Source organism: Limulus polyphemus, unplaced genomic scaffold, assembly GCF_000517525.1.
Source record: "Limulus polyphemus unplaced genomic scaffold, Limulus_polyphemus-2.1.2 Scaffold1205, whole genome shotgun sequence".
NCBI classification, from domain to species: domain Eukaryota; kingdom Metazoa; phylum Arthropoda; class Merostomata; order Xiphosura; family Limulidae; genus Limulus; species Limulus polyphemus.
The window spans coordinates 22,518-41,404 of record NW_013666815.1 but is presented as its reverse complement, the minus strand read 5'-3'; the positions used below and the strand labels follow the sequence as shown (position 1 = coordinate 41,404).

Genomic DNA, 18,887 nt, shown 5'->3' with positions numbered 1-18,887 from the left:
ACATTAAATTATGGCCTGTAACGGCCAACTACTCAGATGACAATGTTTTTTTTTGATGAAACTCGGTTGAATGGATAGCAACTGCCTGTTGTAGAAACACAAGTGTAGAGAACGACATTTTGGAAGTTTTCTGCCTTTCGTCTTCAAGCAGAAGACTTTCGAAACATCGTCCTCTACACTTGTGTTTCTACAACAGGCAGTTGCTATCCATTCAATTGAGTTTCATCATGAATGCTCTGCCTAAGTAATCTATCAAAGAATACAAATTTTTTTTCAATTATATTTTTAAGTCTGTTGCATTTAAACAACACACGTTTATAAGAATTTATTTATTGAAAACAAACTATAATTATTAGATATAAAATTAATCTCAAACAAAAACACTGTTGGCAAAATATCACATTACAATGCCTGACGAAGGTAATGGTTGCATCACCTTACCGAAATGACAGTTTTTTTTTTTTCACAGGTGAATCTTTGTTAGTTATACCACATTTCTATAATTTACAGCAGGAAGTTGATTCCTTCAACCATTAAAATCTAAAACATGTAAACTGATTACCATTAAACAACTTCAAACTTCTTCTCCATAACAATCTTAATCCCAACTAGTTTGGTGTTAGCCTATAATTTTGGATGCAAAAAATGTTTACACCCAGGCCCAGACAGTAACTATGTAGAACAAGCATGTTCAGTGATGGGAATTCAAACTCATGACCGTCAGATTGTGACTCTAGAGCCCTTACCACCAGACCAATTAAGATACTTCAAACTGACTGGACATAAACTTCCAGATTAGTAATAGCAAATAAAGTCTTAATATGAAAGGAAGAATTATCTTTTCTCAAAACAGTGTTTCACTTCAAAAGTTCAGACAGTTCATAACCTAAAAAACATTACAATACTAAATCGAACTTTAGGAATTTTTTTGTACAAAAAAACTACACTATTTAAAAAGTTTGTATCAAGTTTCACTAGGAAAACATAAACAAATAGTGAATGTCGGTGGTCCCATCCCCCTCTCCTCACTGTGGTTCTTACCATTTCACGTAACAGTTCACATGCGTTGTACAGTTTATATGTACCATGCTACACAGCTTCTTTATAATGGATGTGATGGTGAATTTAGTCATCAATTCATCTAATTATTTCCAATATAAATTATAGCTAGCTAAGAGATGATGATAGTACCTGGGCCGTACTATGGTAGTGCAAGCGGTGTGTTTGCAGAGGATACCAACTCGACTGGGGGTACTGATTGTCCAATTGACTAACAACGCAAATTAATTGGTTGGGTGGGTGGGGGGTACCAAATTTATATGTCCCATCAAACACTGGTAATGGCACTGGATAACATCCTATTCCCAGCGAGGGGAGCTGAAATTGACAAACACAAAATTAAGTGTTGTACTCTATATCTTATGGGCACATATACTGTGGTATTTAGAAAGTGAATCAAATTTGATAATAAACTCTTTTTGTGGCACACAGGGGCTACATACAGGGAAGGTTCAGGCACATTTTGGGGTAGCTTCAGCCCCAGAAAGCCTCCCTACCAGTGCCCATGTAGCTAATGTTGGTTTCTTTAATAAAGGATAAACATTGGGGTAACAATTGAGTATTAAATTTTTGTGTATAATTTTATTACAAAACAACGATTGGAAGATACGTTACTTTACATAAAATCACTTCAGTAAATATCCCTGCACAACGTGTTCCTTTTCTGTCAGTGTAACGTTTACACAATTACCACCAATTCTCTGGGAAGAACACCTGTTATCTTCAAGTTAAAAAATATATTCAACGTACTCACCATGTCTTCATTTTTTTGTCTTTCTTTTTCAAGTTCTTGGTTAAGTTGTACTATCTCGTCCATTGCTTTCATCAGTTTTGAGTTATCAGAATTCTCATCCAACAACACTGCACTCTGTCTAACCAAAGCATTCCTTTCTCGTTGGGTCTAAACATGTGTAAAAATATACAAGGAATATCACCATACAAAAGGAAATACTCCAAGAAAAAAGCAATAATTTTTAGAAAAATTAAAATCCTGATTACTTTCATTTTATATCTAAAGTACTAAAACAATCGGTTTTTATTTTCTATCAAGCTATGTCTTCTAGATAATGTCGACTGTATTGATTAAAAATATGCACGATTAAATTCTAAGTGTGTCATCAATGTTAGGACTATTAATTTTGTGTAATAATAGTTTATCATATATCCAAGCTTTTAAAATTATCAATATATGAGACTGTACATAAAAAATAAATGTATAAATATTTTCAATCACAGCTTTTACAACTCTACATACAAAACACAGAACACTTTCTCACACTGTTACACACAAACACAAAGTGTTCCGTGTTTTGTGTGTAGCAGTGTGAGAAAGTGTTCCGTGTTTGTGTGTAGCAGTGTGAGAAAGTGTTCCTGTAGCAGTGTGAGAAAGTGTTCCGTGTTTGTGTAGCAGTGTGAGGACACAAACACGGAACACTTTCTCACACTGCTACACACAAACACAGAGCACTTTCTCACACTGCTAGACACAAACACAGAGCACTTTCTCACACTGTTACACACAAACACAGAACACTTTCTCACAATGCTACACACAAACACAGAACACTTTCTCACAATACTACACAAACACAGATCACTTTCTCACAATGCTACACAAACACAGAACACTTTCTCACAATGCTACACACAAACACAGAACACTTTCTCACACTGCTACACAAACACAGAACACTTTCTCACACTGCTACACACAAACACAACACATTCTAGCATACACATGTGCTGTTAAGAAATATTCTGACTTATAAACAAATTATTTTCTCAAAGGAGAGTTTCAACAAATTTCCTTTGTAATAAAAAACATTAGACATTATTTATCCAATTAGAAATAATTTTCACAATTTTAAAGGAAAAGTATATTGTACACTAGTTGCTTGAAACAATCGTCGTTTCACAATTTGAAATCCCTTTCCTTTTGGAATAATCCACATTTTAAACTGAAAGTTTAGTACTCATTCTTAAAAATACTTCAATCATTAATTACAAGTCATCCTCACAAAACATCAGCAGTAATAAAAATATTATAGACTGACATATTACTTTTTTGGCTCGACTGTCGGCTATTCTAGCTTTCTCGGATTCCTCTTGATAGAGCTGCTTTATTGATACAAACTCCTCTGCAGCTAGAACAGACACTGTTAGAAGAAAAAACAAAAGTAACATACCTTCAACCAATATGTAGTTTCTATTTAATTGCATTGACTCGTCAAAAGTTTGAACTGTAGTGAATCTGTAAGTTTTATTACAGAAATGTTTGTTTGTTCAACAATTTCTTTCATCATTACATATCTAAACAAATGCAAGTTGTGTTTACAAAACACCCATGTTCGCACTAATGTCTAATGTTTAAGTCCTCCCAATTTGATGACCCCAAATTGACCTCTATAGTTTCCATAATATAACTGCTGATACGTTTTGCGTACCTTCGTGAAATTTTACAAGCTTTCAGGAGTCGCTAAATCATTTGTAGACAAAAAAAAATATATCACAATTTTTAATGAAGTATTTTTACTAAAAATTTCCCCATGAGCATATGGTGTCAAAGTGTTGACTGCTCTGAGTGCAAAGTGATTTTCATGTTAAGATTAAAAATATCTTTAATTACTTGAAAAATCTCAAATTTTATTTGCATGTTATCCAAAACCTCCTAAATAAATTTAAAATGTTTTTTTCAGTAAAACGTTATATTTTATCTACTCTAACTATATACAAGGTTGATGAATCTGACTAATCTCGCAACCACCAAAAAAAAAATTAATTGAATCTGAATTACCCTTTTTTTTCTTTCTAGAATGACTTCAAATTGTAACATGAAACTACATTTGTTTATCTTAAATAGCTTTAAACTGGGAACAGTATACATCTGTTTATACTTAAAAATTATTGTTTTATTACCCTTTAAACAGTGTCTAACTTATATTTTTACCATATAAGTAGTAAATCACTTGGTGAATATGTAGTTCACATTATCCTACTTAACACATAAACTACTCGAAAGTTGTTTACGAGCATACCATGAATTTTTTTTTTTATTATTATCATCATTTATTGTACCTAATCTAAACCTAAAAAGTTTCTAATTTTTACATTTTAGTTACTTTTATAATAATAAATAAAGAATACACATGAAAAACAAGAAATAAAGTACTTACTTGGATCTTCTTTTTCTGCTGTCGAATGTCAATGAAACCCCAATTTTTATATTAATGGTACAACTGCACTAAATAATTTTTATTTAATTAGATAATGAACCAAAGCACAGAGGATAATAACATGCAAAAAGCAGACAATGTCCCATAACTATCACAATTTTTCTGGCTTTCTGACTATGTGGCAAGAGCTGTTAAAAAACATTCAGCCACGATCATTGATGTGTTTCCCCTGGGAATAAAGTTTGAACTGTAAGCAAAATAGACAATTCTCTGTACAGAGAACAACATAATATAATACATCATTTGACGGATTAAAACCTTGGCTTTCTATTGGTTATACATAATATAATATTAAATATCAAAGAGAACTATTGGTAATTTGTGAAAGAGAGGATTTGACAAGTGGGCGTGGCAAGAAGTGGTTAGTTTATAGCTCTGTAACCAAATAAGATTGAAGGCTATTAAAATTATGCTTTGACTGAATGATGACAACATTATGATGAGTAATATATGTTAAATTTCATACTTTTTGGAGAGGTGGTAAGTAAATTAGAGAAGAGGGGATATTTAGAGAGCAAAGGCCACAATTCTCATACTAGAGAAAAATTGAGAAATTTATTTTAAATATTGCCTTATAAAATTAAGGACTTAAAACTTATTTCATATTAAAACTTTAAATATTAGCCATGTTTTGATGCCAAGTTTATTTGTATGTCATGATAATAAAGTACTTTAATTAAAATTTGAATATAAATCACTAAAAACCTCGTGACATGTGCAGAAAAAGATGCCCATAGCAAAAGTGTTATATAAACTGGGTCGAAATCCATTCATCCAAAATTTAGACATTATGTACAGAAGATTGAGGTGGATTTTCTACGTACCAATAATCTTTCGATCTTGACCTTTTACCCATAACCTTCAAAAGTTAATCAGTTTTAGAACTTTGTATGTAGTAACTGTTGTATAAGTTTGAACAAAATCCATCCAATCTTTAGATATCCTGTCCACAAGAATGGAATGGACAGGGGTAAACAAGTGGTGGGACTTAATAACACCATTCACCATGGGATGGAAAATCTGATAAAAATGTTATTTTGTTTCTATAATATAAATGTTGCACAAATGTTTTTTTTTTAAATAAATAGATATGCATTATAAAAAAATTAATCCCCTTTCTCGGTGAATGAACTTCAATCAAGGTCACTTTGCATAAACTTAATTTGATTCAAACAAGTAGAGAAAAATTCAACAAACTTGCATGGAATACAGAGATAAACTAAAGTTAAGAAAGGAGCCTATGTTGTATTTTTCTAGCCGAGTCAAAGTATTTACTGCACGGTGCCTAATACACTAGATAATCATCCCTGTAGAACAAAAGCAAAACACAAGAGCTGTTAAACGTTGTATTTATACAAACACAAGACTATTGTGAGATTGAGTAAAAATTAAAAACAGTTTTACTTTACCTTTCTTGAACTGATCTAAAGTGGACTTAAGTGATTTTAACTCTGCTGATATTTCATTACGGGCTTGTTTTTCGTATTCATACTGAAAAAAAGGGAGATATTTCATGGGTCAAATAGAAAAGTAATAAAGCCAATTTCCCAAAGAAATCAAACAACTAATAATAAGCTACAGAAACAACTAATCTTTCTAAGAGAGCTATTAAAAGTTTAAAGAAAATGATATACACTCAAAAAAGTCCAGTTTCCATGGCAGAACAGAAAACCTAGAATTAAATCATAAAATCCCCTCAAGATCGTTATTTCTATTAAAACTGAGAGAGTACTTTATTCTCAAGATCACTTGGCTGTTATCAGATGCTTCACACAAATTAAGTTATGAAATTATGGTTTTGAGAATTACAGTTTTTAGCCCAGGATAGATAATCTTAAAGTGAGGCTTTTTTTCTCATTTACAATATAAACAAACATCGTATCTCACATAGATTAAATCATTTTATGACATTTAGTTTTTACAATAGACCATTTTAACATCTAAAACACTGAGAATATGTCCAAGGCTTGACTGTGAAAGTAAAACTGAGACAAAAATGTAGTATCAAACTATCACAGCTATGAGTATGGTTCTAACAAGCACAACACATTTTGACAAATGCTTAAAATAACAGTAAAAAATGATAAAATTTTACAAGGATACATATTGAAGCTTTAGCTAACAGCAGACCCAATAGAGAAACTTCAATCATCTCAGTTTACGTTTTTACCTTTCCAGTTAAAGATTGAACTGCTTCTGTCAAGTCCAGTTCCTTCATCTTAGCATTTTTCAGCTCCGTTCGTAAAGATGCTACTTCTTCTGTAAGTTCTGTAAAACAAAAATAAATATCAAGTGTGAGCTTCAAGTCTGTACATTTCTTGGTTTACTGTTGCGTGTGAATTATACCACAAAGTTCATTAGGAGATTTAATTAACTGATCATTAAAAGCAGCTTCTAAACACAAGAAAACTCAACAATGGAGTCTAAATGATGATGAAAAACATTATGTCTAAATCCACTCTTATTTAAAGCAACAAGGTTCTAAAGTAAATAAATATAGGTTAAAATTGTTATTAGGGTGTAGTTCAAAGGTAAAATAAAATCACAATACAATGTATAATAGATCAGTACTTCGGTACTATAAAAAATTATTCTCGATTTTTTTTTGTTTGATATTTTCAATCTGGAAGGCACCTTATACAAACCACAGAATAAATGGCCAATCAGAGCCGCTAGGGTCAGATGTAGCTATCCATAATATAGAACAGTTGCCAAAAAATGAGGGCAACCAATCAGAAGCATCTACCACTTGTGAGGCTACTCTTAACCAAATAACATGATTGATAATTCACCCACAGCTTAAAATGTGGAGTGTTTAGTGACATACTGGGGTTCAAACCTAAGACTTGGCACACTAAGCATTAGGTGATGCTCAGTCTAAACTTCTTATTAAATGACTTACTCGTGGCACACTAATCATTAGGTAATACCTAGCTCATACTTCCTAGTAGAGTCACTTACTGCTTATATTAGACTTCAATAACTCTTTATCTTCATCTTCTTCGTCTACTGCTCCCACAGCACTAGTTGTATCCAAAGAAGCCATCTCTTGAATATCTACTGTGCCCAAGTCCATCACTTTCTGCATCAACAGCGTGGATTTTCGTTTCAGAGATCTATTTTCTCTGTACCACTGCAAGCAAAAATAAAACACTAATTTACACAATGCTGATCGTCAAAGGAAAATGAATCCGTTACTTAAATATATCACGTGTGTGTGTGCTGTGTTTAGTTGTAGCAAAAAAATTTGAAAAAACACCAGTATTCAATATTTACAATTCCCTAAAGATCTTAAGTGACATTCTTATCGTTTCTGTTTGTGGTCAATTAATCCAGATACATATCACGTTTTTTAAATACTCTTCCATAATGAAGAACATATATGAAGTCTTTGGTATAAAGAAAGTTATATGTCTGTGAAGCCTAAAAAAAAAAAAGATAAAATCTGATGCTATATCTTCATTGGTATTTCTCCAACCTCACCTATTATCACTGACTTTAGTATTCAGCAACTTAAAAGAACAAAAACGAAGACTGAAGTACATAACTAGTGATTTAATTTCCCAGACAGAGAACAGTGAAGCCAAAAGGTGCTTCTTATATCGAATATACATATATCAACTGTTTCCAAATAACTGAAAGAGCTACAACAACAACAAGCAAGATAGTTAACATAGGAAAAAAAACCAAACTCTCAACAGAGTGAAACAAATTAGAATGAATGAAAGGATTTGGTTAGTAAGCTGTATTTTGTAGCAAAAAAACTTAAAAAAAATCATCAATAAAGCATAAAACCTAGGTAATGAATGCAGGTGTAAGAAGAACAGTCAATCCCAAATTTACAAAACATTTATTAGGTTTCATTCTAAAATCACTATGTGAATAGTTTTGTAACTGTTATGTGGTCAACCTCGTCTATTCTGCAACTCGTGTGACTACCCCACACTTAATTGTAAACTACAATACTCCTCACAGCTAAACATTGAGTTCTGCATTTTTTTTTATAAATTAAGATGCCTACACACTTCATGAAGCTTTACAACTTGCTATTGATATATACTTTAACAACACATGAACAGTCGTTACGGTGTTGTCATGGTGAGAAGACTTCGTAAATACCAGATGATATCGGGCTCAAGTAAGAGATGAAGAACATGTTATAATTACAGCAATGTACATAATTCAACTTTATAAGTACAAGAAATGAGATGAAACATTAACATAAAAATATCCTTTTGATTAACCACTGCTGACTAAACTAATAACTTTCCGTCGTAACTAATTAAGTATGTGTTTTAAAGATGCAATATTTTGATTTCAAAATGTTTAGATTTATCAAAAATGACCAAATTTCCGTTTAAACAGTTTGCTCGCTCTTATAAACATTTTTAATTTTATATCATAAAGTTTCTCAACCATTTTAAATGGTTTTAGAGTTGATAAAGTAAATATGAACATAGGTGTGATAATATTGCACAATCAAGTTTTAAATTTTCATAGAATGGTACAAAATATAAATGAAAGCAACTTTCGGACGTTTTCTCCCAGATGAGAAAGATCCAAAAGTATTTAATTCATAACTCCTTTGAAATGTTCACAAAATAATTACTGCTTGGTTTGATGTATAACAAACCTTTGAAGCTCTTTTTATCACTTCATTGCTGGCTTCTGTCTGAACATCAAGCTGGTTCTTCAGTGTTTCATGTTCTTTCCAAGCTTGTTCGACACCTATCATAAATTAATATTATCTTCTGATCAAAGCAAGCTACCTACACAAGTGAGAACTAAAATAAGCACAAACACAGTGAAACATCTACATCCTTGAAAGAGATAAATATTTCTAATTCACTACTTAAACTCTGATGATACAAAACGGGCAATATTATATGCATGTAAACATTATATTAATATTAAAATTTACAAAAAGAACTTCCAGTTTTGAAACTACAATGTGAAGAATGCTCATAAAAATTTGACATCAATATTAAACGTTATTTAACACACCAAATAAATTATAAACATGAGGATTACTTACAGATTTTCATGTGTAGGAGATATGAGATTAGCTTTAAATTTTGAATACTTAAATAAATGGGTTCAATAAACAAAGTTAACCCTTTGGTGCAGCAAGCGGATTTATCCGACTTGACATTTATAGCTGTTTTGTGACACCGTGGGATAAATCCACTTGTTGCACTAAAGCTTTTCCTCATAGTACGACAATTGGGATACTCACATGTCCTTGAATTGCCTGCCTTATTACCACTTGCGGGTACATCACCGATTAAAGGTGAAACTAGTGGATTTTGATATTGAGAAAGTACTATAAATAAGGTCAGATTCTAAATTTCATTTATCAGTGGATAATTGACACTTTTTGAGAACCCACTCGAAATTTAATTACGTACTCAAAGGGTTAAGGGGTCTAAAAAGTGTTGCGTTAAAGTTATATATCGGAATGAAAAACCTTTATTTCAAAAAACTGTTTTTGATTAAGCATATTTAAGTGTTATATATTACAAGAGATAAAGACAAATATCAACAAATAAAAACATATTGTACCTTATGTTTTGTACTATTAAAAGCATGACACTAAATGTGCATGCATTAGTGTCAAATATAGGCAAAAAGACACTTGAACCCACCTTCTTCAAACTTCTGCACGAGTTGTTCCTTTTCTTTGTAATTCTTCTTCAAAACTTCGTACTTAAATAAAAATTACATGACATGAAACTATCACTATCAGAACCACAGTAAACAAACTTTGTATGTGCTGTGTAATCACTTAGAACTATATATAAAAAACTTGCAAAAAAATCCTTAACAGAAGTTATGAAAAGTGGAAATATTCTCTAATAACCTTTTGTTTAACATTTCTGTTTTTCAAAGAGTATTAAGATAATTTTATACAATACAATACAGTCTGGTAAAAAATGAAAAATTTTCAAGAATGTGAAATGAAGTTTAAATTTTCTTGTACATGCTTTTAATAACAATTCTATTTACTTGATATATTATCTAGTCCTTAAACTAAATATAATCTGACAAACACATATCAGAAGAGAGTGATTATTTTTTTTTTACAGAATGTTGGGAGACAGGAGTAATTATTCTATTAAGAGGTTTGGTAATGGTTCAAGAACTACTTTCCAGTGTGCATTTTGAACGCAGGACTTCCGTTAACATAATTTAAAGGTGGTTAATATGAATTTTTGTCTGAAATATAGAAAAACTTGATTACCCTTTAATTGCTTTGAGAAGTTTATTTTTAGAATTAAACGCAAAGTTCAATTAATCATTCGTAATTTATTTTCTAATAGTATAACACAAATAATAATATTAGAAATTAAACGAACAATATTAACACCGTTTATACGTTAAAATTGACAAAATGTACACAGTTATTAATGTTGAAACAAATGCAATTAGTGAATGGTCCATTCTTATTAGTAACTTGTGCTGTTTCTACTTGTAATCAGTGATGTTAAATAATGGTTTAACCCTATTTGCATGGATGGGGTGGGTGGGTCAAAGTGCATATGCCATGCCCTTTTGCAGGGTGACATTGAACAAGGTATTATGAATGTGATGTCAAAGTTACCAACTATTTATTTAACCCCATATTTTCCAAATACATTTGTTTTGTGTACAACAAACTTGTACATTTTTACTAAAAGCTTTTCCCATTTCGCATAGATACATGTAGTAAGCTCGGAGTTATGGTCAATATTCCTTCTCCAATACATAACTGGTCCATTGGACTGACTCCGTGCACACTGGATTAAGCTGTTGTTGACCAAATATGATAAAAATGAAGGGGGAATGGATGTAGGAGACGAGGAATTTTTTCCTTCTATATGATTAGAAATGTTCAAATATTTAAACAAACCCATACTCTCCAGATGTCAGTGAATAAGTACTGTATTCTTTATTCACGAAGGTTGGTTTCGTTTTAAACCTGAAATTAACTCTTTTCTCAAACACCAAAAGAAAATCAATGAACAGTGTAGATTTTGTTTACAGCTGTGCAATTTAATCAAAAATAATCAATTATCTATGAGTAGAAATTACATTAATTAGTGTCACTTAAACTAATCACTTAATTTAAAGTAAGTGTTTCTAATTATTACTGTTTTGAAATATTCCAACAACCAATTAATCAAAATTATAATTAAATCTACTGTTACAAAAATAATCAACTGATCAAAAGATGCTATTCACTTTGTGGTGGTGTAAGTTGTAATATAAAATATTCCTGTTAGATAAAAAAAATCTCAGTCTATGGTTATTAGATAACAAATCCCGGCCCACGGTTGTCAGATAACAAATCCCGGCCCACGGTTCTCAGATAACAAATCCCGGCCCACGGTTGTCAGATAACAAATCCCGGCCCATGGTTTTTAGATAACTCCAGTTTAATCAGTTACCTACCCAGCTCATAACTCATACAGCAACTCAGAAATTCCCTTATCTTATCCTTTTTTGTGCCAATAAAGCTGTAAAACAATCTGTGTGGCTTTAAACATTTAACCTTTTGACCTACAAGATCTAAAAAGCAAGTCCATAACAACCTAATTATACTATGTTTTAGTAAAATATGGTAACTTTTGACTTTTCAAACCTTTCAATGAGCTCTTAGTTACAAGGATATCTACACTGTACTATCCACATTTCATAATGTGTTTATTTTGAATGTAAACATCAGTTTACTGTGGACAGTACTGGTTAAGCTTAGCCTTTCATTAATGTACATTGTGTATTTAACATAACTTGTTTATGGTTAACCAACTTAAACTATGCTAATGATTAACCAACCTAATTAGCATAAATTATGTTAACATTTAATAATGTGTATATTTTGAATATGAACATCATACAGTTTACTATGGATAATACTTGTTAAGCTTAGCCCTTTCATTTCATGTACACTGTGTATTTAGCATAGCATATTAGTAGTTAACCAACTTAAACTATATTAATGATTAACCAATTTAACATAAATTATGCTAATGATTTAACCAACCTAATTAGCATAAATTATGCTAATGAATACCCAATTTAACATAAATTATGCTAATGATTAACTAAACTATCTAACAAAGTTTTCTAATGACTAACCAAGTGCTAAAGAAAAGCTATTAATACCTGTTTCACGCTTGCATGGTATCTTTTCTCAAGTCCTTCATAGTCACTAATAACTAGAGTGGAAAAAAAAAGTCAATATTTATGTTTCTGCACTACACAAAATTCATTGCGATTTCAGAAGATTCCTAGAAATATGCTTTTGAACTTTTTATTTTTTCAAACGGGGTTATTGTCATATGGAATGAGTTGCTGTCATCTTACACAAGTTTAAAAGGGTAGTTGATAATTTCATGAAAAGTAAAGTGTGGATTTGAGTTTTTCTCAAGGAGAAAAGTTTTGTAAAACTTTTGAAAAGTTCTCAAGGAAACTGTCATCCCTACTACGTTGTTTTTGAAGGATTGATATTAGCCAGCTCTACATTTACTTCCTCTTTCTTGAAAAGTTTTTCTTTTTTACATAAAAACACCAATTTTTTTCATAATTTCCTTACACTGAGTATTGTGACAGGCAGAAGCATGAAATTACTTAGCTTACAGATCCCATTAATATGAATGGTATGTATAAAAACAAGTTAACAATTAGATGGTTAAGATTTTAGATAGGTGAGACAGTACCAGCTGTGGTATGTGGTGATAAATCTGTGAAATAAATTACCATCTAGAGTGGTAAAAGTTCTAACTTTGCAAGAGTTTAAGAAAAGGGTTGATGGATATCTGAGCTGGATTTAATGCTTAGTGTTTGTTTGTTGAGGGATGTTGGCAGTTAGTCGAAAGGATTCTCAATGTTTCATAATTTATAAGAATTTACGATGCTGGACTGACAGTGTGATGGTTCTGTCTTACCTGCTGTGTATGCTTACGTGGAAAAGATGAAGGGTACATTATTGTAACATATAGACAACAAAGGCTGTTCCTGTACAAAGTATCATCCCTACATAATAGCACAGGCACACAGTGTAGTAAAATGTTAACAGACATAAACAGCATGAATTAAACTCGATTGTGATTGAATAATTATATATATATATATATATTGCTAAATGTTAATTCTTTTCTATGCTATTATGTAGAGATGATCCAAATGCCATCCCTTACTGACTTGTTTGTATTAGGTATGAATGATCGGAACTTGTGTATTGTCTAAACTTTAATAAATAAGTAAAATCAACCTTTCATATTTACACAATTTTAGAAACTTTACTGAAGTTGTCAATGGCTTTCACTTAAAAATAAATGTTTCAACATCCTCTTGGTCTTCAGGAGTTATCTGCAAGACATACTAATTTATAATTTTTTTTCCTGCCACATGATATTACATTCCATTGCTATTTACATCCTTTATATTACATCATGCCAAATATCAACGTACTGACTCGATGACCCTTCACCTCTGTTTAATACTTGTTTTTGTTTATTAAATTTTATTATTTATAGCGATTCTCCGACATTTAAACTGTAATATCATAAGGTTGAGCTAAAATTATTTTTTTCCTGTAAAATTTCTTGTGCTGTTTTTATGTGTTCTGCTATAGCTAAGTTTTCTATTTTATTATTTCTTAAGTAACCTTTATGTTCCTGTAATCTGTACTTTAAATTCCTTTTACTTTGACCAATATAAATACTCCCACATTCACATTCTATTTTGTAAATTCCAGTTTTATCTTATAATTTATTTTATCTTTAGTATTCCCCAACATTTCTTTAATCTTATTTATAGGTTTCAAGATGGTATAAAAGTTTTGTTGTTTCTTGAAAGCTTTAAATAATTGATCGGTTAATCCTGGAGTATAAGGTACACTTAAAAGTTTCTTTTTTGGTTTTATCATAAATAGATCTTAACGTGATATTTTTAACTCAAGTTAAACATTTGTTATATTTCTGGAATGCTCTATCAACTATATTTGGTTCAAATCCTCTTTCAACAGCTACATATTTAATTAATAACAATTCCTTACAAAAATCTTGAACATATTTTTAAAGCTCTGTAAACATATGAAACGTTGATTTTAATTATTTATTAAGTTCTTGTTTTAATGCTTTTGAAGGATTCATATTAGCCATCCTTATATTTACTTCCTTTTTAGCCGTGGCACAGCGGTTCATAAAATGGCTCTGAGTTTTTTTTTTTTCAAGTACAAACTTTTAGCTCATAGCTCCATCTCTTGATCGATTTGAGATCTAATTACATCTGCAACTATTGAGGATTCCCTCTTGTTTGAAATGGTTTTCTTTACTTGTTGTTTTATTTAATGCAGTGTTTTAATACACATAGGAAGGTTGTATTTATAACCAAGTTCTAAATACAATGAGGTTCCAACTGTAATATTATTGTTTATCTATTAGTGGCTGGTAATTCCTGTTTCACCCTGTACTTAAGCTTCTTAAAAGAACACCAAATTTTTGAGAGAAAGCTAACTTTAAGGGGTAATGATAACATCGTTTACACTAGAATTGTGATTTTTTTTAATTACTACTACTTAATAATAATACTTATAAAAGCAGATACTCCATTTGAAGCTATGTAACCTCAGTGAAATTGCTTGACATCATTATTTTGGTTGTTATCATGTAATAAAAAAAAAGAAGCAGAAGAAAGAAGAAGAACAAGAAATTCAAACTTTTTGTTATGATAATTACAGACATGTACAGAGTTATTACACAGATGTTGCTATAAAAGGAAACACTGGGACTATGTTTAATAATGATGGTGTTTTAGTCTACATATCTGTGTGACTCCTTTGTTATTAGGACCCTGTTAACAACAAAAGTTTTGAAGACATACAAACAACTTGGTGAGCATGAATGTCATTGTTCTGAATACTTCAATTACATTATCCCCAAACCTTCTTATTTCCAGAAAAACAAGAAATCTCATTCTGTCCAACTCAGGAATCATCCTTGTAGCCTTCCTTTGAACCCTCTCCAACAACTCAATGTCCTTCCCAGAACTGTCAAAAAAATACTAAAAATAAGGAAAACCAGTGATTAATGTCTTGCTTTAGACTCACTGTCAATATTCCTATAGATACAATCCAAAATTCTGTTAGATTAACTCATTAACTGCGGATGACGGATATTTCCGTCATTGAAGTTCTATGGCTCAGCTGTGAATGACGAAAATTACAATTTTATTGTGATTGATGGCAATTCAGTTTTATCTGCGAGTCAGAAAATGGCAACCGAGCTGGTCCTGTCACAGTTAATGGGTTAATCACTGGAAACAGAAAACTGGTTTGAGAGTTGTATCAACCAATACCCCAAGATCATCCTCCTCATTCACATAACCAAGATGATTCCTATTGTAATTACACATGTAAAATTTATATTCTGATAATCAATGTCCATAACCTTAAATGTATCTTAATTAAATGTCTCAAGTCATGTGTTTGTCCAAGTTACAAACCAATCTAAGTAAGCCTCTGTAGGAAACGATAGCATCCTTATAGCAGCTAGCCAGATCTAAGATTTTTATATAATTAACCACTTTCCTTACTACGTCCCTATTAACATCATTAATGTAAATGGTCCTAGCACAGAACCACATTAATACAGCTGAATTTTGCTTCCTCCTATCAAGTTAACCTTCAATTCATTTAACAAACTTATCACAAACTCTGATTGAAGTTATCTTTTTTTTTAACTGATTTTTTTAAACTTTATCACATTCTATCAGAAAATCCAAATAAATTACTAAATGGTGGAAAGAAAATGTTGGAAATGCATGACTAGCTTGAATGTTTATCTCCTGGTTTTAAAAGAGATAAAAGATCAGGTATGTGAGTCTCTCTCATTTTTGTATGATAAATAGATGATGGACAGGTGCCCAAGGATTGGAGATTTTTCATATATTTTCTTAAAGGAAATGATAAGAATTACTCTGTAAATTATAGTCCAAATAGTCTCATTTCTGTAGTGGGAAAAATTATACAGTCTGATAAAAGAAGTTATACAACATAATTTAGAAAAACATATCATAAAAGAGTCACCACATGGATTCACAATGGGAAATCTCTTTCAAATTTGTTAATTTTTTGAGGAAGTTACTTGTTACCTGGATGATGGAAAAGGTTAAATACCTTCCAGTGGTTCAGCAGTAAATCTGAAGATGTATAATGCTAAAAAAACAAAAACCCTCTTTTTTGTATTGTATTCTAAAGACAATAGGATGAGAAAGTACAAGCTTAATATCTAGAAGAGACAGGCTAAGTACAAGTTAAGACAATTTTATTTTTCTAACAGAATGATTGGTTTATGGAATGAGTTGCTGTTGACAAGGGTGGAGGCTGGCACTTTCCAAGAGTTTAAGAGGAGAAAAATATAGATTGGCAAGTTTATTATTATTTTTTTAAAGCTTTACTTTCCTTATAGGTGGTCTCCTATCTAAGAAAGGAGGATATTGACTTATTGGAAAGGGTTCAGGTGATGGAATGGTAGGGTTAAGATGTCTTATTTTCTATTGAAATAGTGCAATATGCTTTGTGTGTTTGTTATTACGCACAAAGCTACACAACAGATTACCTGTGCTGTGCCCATTACGGGTAATGAAACCTGGTTTTGAGCGCTACAACCATCATACTTATCACTGAGCTACTGGTGTGCAGATGGGTATGCACGGCCAATTTTGAAGGGCCAAATGATCCCTTATTCAATTATCCATATGTTATTTTATTTTTATACACTTAACAAACAGGCATCTATCGGTTTTACGTTTTTCACTATTACATCATTTAGGTATATATATATGTTCTCTCTTCAAAGTTCTATAGTATAACCCTACCTTAGTTTGTAACTAATACTAATAGCATTGTATTTCATAATTATAAAATAATAAGACAACTAATAGTATTACTAATATCATTAGCAGTAATAATATTACAAGACTGAGTAAAACTTTCAAAAGGAGCGTACATTGTAAGTGTAAATATATAATTTATTTAAATAATTCATTGACAATGACATTATAATTTATAATATGATTATTCATGCACAAAGCTACCTTTTTGCGAAAGTAATCTTAATTTTCGTAATTTTTCTTCCGTCTCTTCACATTTCTCCTTCCAGGATATTTCTTCGCTTTTTTTTGAATGACTAATAGGAGACGATATATCTTCTGTACCCGAAGTTTCACTCATTTTGATCAACTATACTTTTACTAATTGTAGTTAATTAGCCTAATACGCCTCCATGCCTCGCCCTTAAAAAACAAAAAGAAAATGTTACACCTAAACAACCTATTGACGACAAATGAAAACGCAATGTTACTGTACCAGTTGAAAATCTACATAAATTACGTGAATTGCAAACACGTTAAATAGAAATTATCACAATGTCTGAGAGGAAAGCAAAAATAAATATTTTATTTTGGCTGGTTCATCTTTTTTGTTGTTTTAATTACATTGTAATCAGAAAATAACTGTCGTTAATACAAAAGAAACATAACATAAATATTTTAAGAAATGATACTACTTTGTATAAAATTTAAAATGAATGTATATTTTAAGATCTTTATTTGTTCTATTTATTTCTTTGTGTTATGTATTTATAATTTTAAATAAGTAATTGTGCCAATAATCATACTAAATAAAGAGTATGCCAATATTTTCACGTTTTATCTAAACAATAATTAGTCTTGCAATTTATTAAGTAAAATAAATCTCACAGTTTCGAACGATATTAGTTTTCGTAAGCTAAACTAATTCAATGATAAAGAATGCAACATAACTGAGCAAATAATCTTTTGATACAAGAATACTTGTCAATATGTTATACTATATAGATGAAGAGATGTTCTCATAGACATATGTCTAATCAAAAACACCTTAGGTGTGGAAAAAAAAAGGTGTGTCCAAAAAAGGATTGACTTACAGGAACGAAATCAAAATTGGCGGCCAAACTGGTAACTACACTTATAGTGATAAGGATTTTACAGAAAATATTCATTCATTATGTTACGTCTCTGGTCGTTTGTTAATTTTTCGTAGAAATTATTTCCGAGAAACTTCGGCGATACAATTCCTTTCTTAAATAAAACTAGTTTATTCTTTCTCAACTCAACTTTGCAATACACTTAATTTCCACAGTCACTTTAACGTCAACACACGCTATAATTCACAACGAGTCACGCACTTTACTTACGGTCACTACCGCGCTTGACTCAATTGTCCGTCTCTATCTGTCTGCAATTGTATTATCTGATTAATTAATTTCGCTTTATCTGGCGCACTTACATTCAATAATAGAGGGCGCGTAGAAAAGATCAGAGTTGCCACGAACAGACATGATCCTTCTAGAATATCATAATGTGTTACTAGCGTCACGCTGTCGTAACAATTACTTAGCCAAGCCGCGTTTTTTGTTCAACTTAGCTCATGATGGGGACCAGAACCTGGAAACTTGAACTTCTTGTACAGCAGTCGAGTGGATTACCAACTAAGCTAAAGAGTTAACTCAAAAGCTGTCGCTAGTAAGGGCCTGGCATGGCCAGGTGGTTAGGGCGCTCGACTCCCAATCT

At 31.4% G+C, this 18,887-nt stretch overlaps 1 protein-coding gene across 12 annotated transcripts in view; it reads right to left on the bottom strand.

The window, feature by feature from the left end:
* The window catches only part of LOC106462599 (shootin-1-like), a 34,414-nt gene extending 16,797 nt beyond the window's left edge, over positions 1-17,617 (bottom strand). For 11 of the 12 annotated variants that reach the window (XM_022389896.1, XM_022389898.1, XM_022389900.1 and 8 more), the window contains exons 1-9: positions 17,373-17,511; positions 12,438-12,490; positions 9,938-9,998; positions 8,926-9,020; positions 7,254-7,425; positions 6,463-6,560; positions 5,702-5,783; positions 3,121-3,215; positions 1,814-1,960 (exon numbers count right to left, since the gene is read on the bottom strand). In XM_022389896.1, coding sequence (XP_022245604.1) covers positions 1,814-1,960; positions 3,121-3,215; positions 5,702-5,783; positions 6,463-6,560; positions 7,254-7,425; positions 8,926-9,020; positions 9,938-9,998; positions 12,438-12,490; positions 17,373-17,508 — 939 coding nt within the window. In that variant the 5' untranslated portion in view covers positions 17,509-17,511. Of the gene's footprint in view, positions 1-1,813; positions 1,961-3,120; positions 3,216-5,701; positions 5,784-6,462; positions 6,561-7,253; positions 7,426-8,925; positions 9,021-9,937; positions 9,999-12,437; positions 12,491-17,372 lie in introns of all 12 variants that reach the window. The other variant, XM_022389897.1, reaches the window with a different exon arrangement.
* Positions 17,618-18,887: the final 1,270 nt, after the last annotated feature.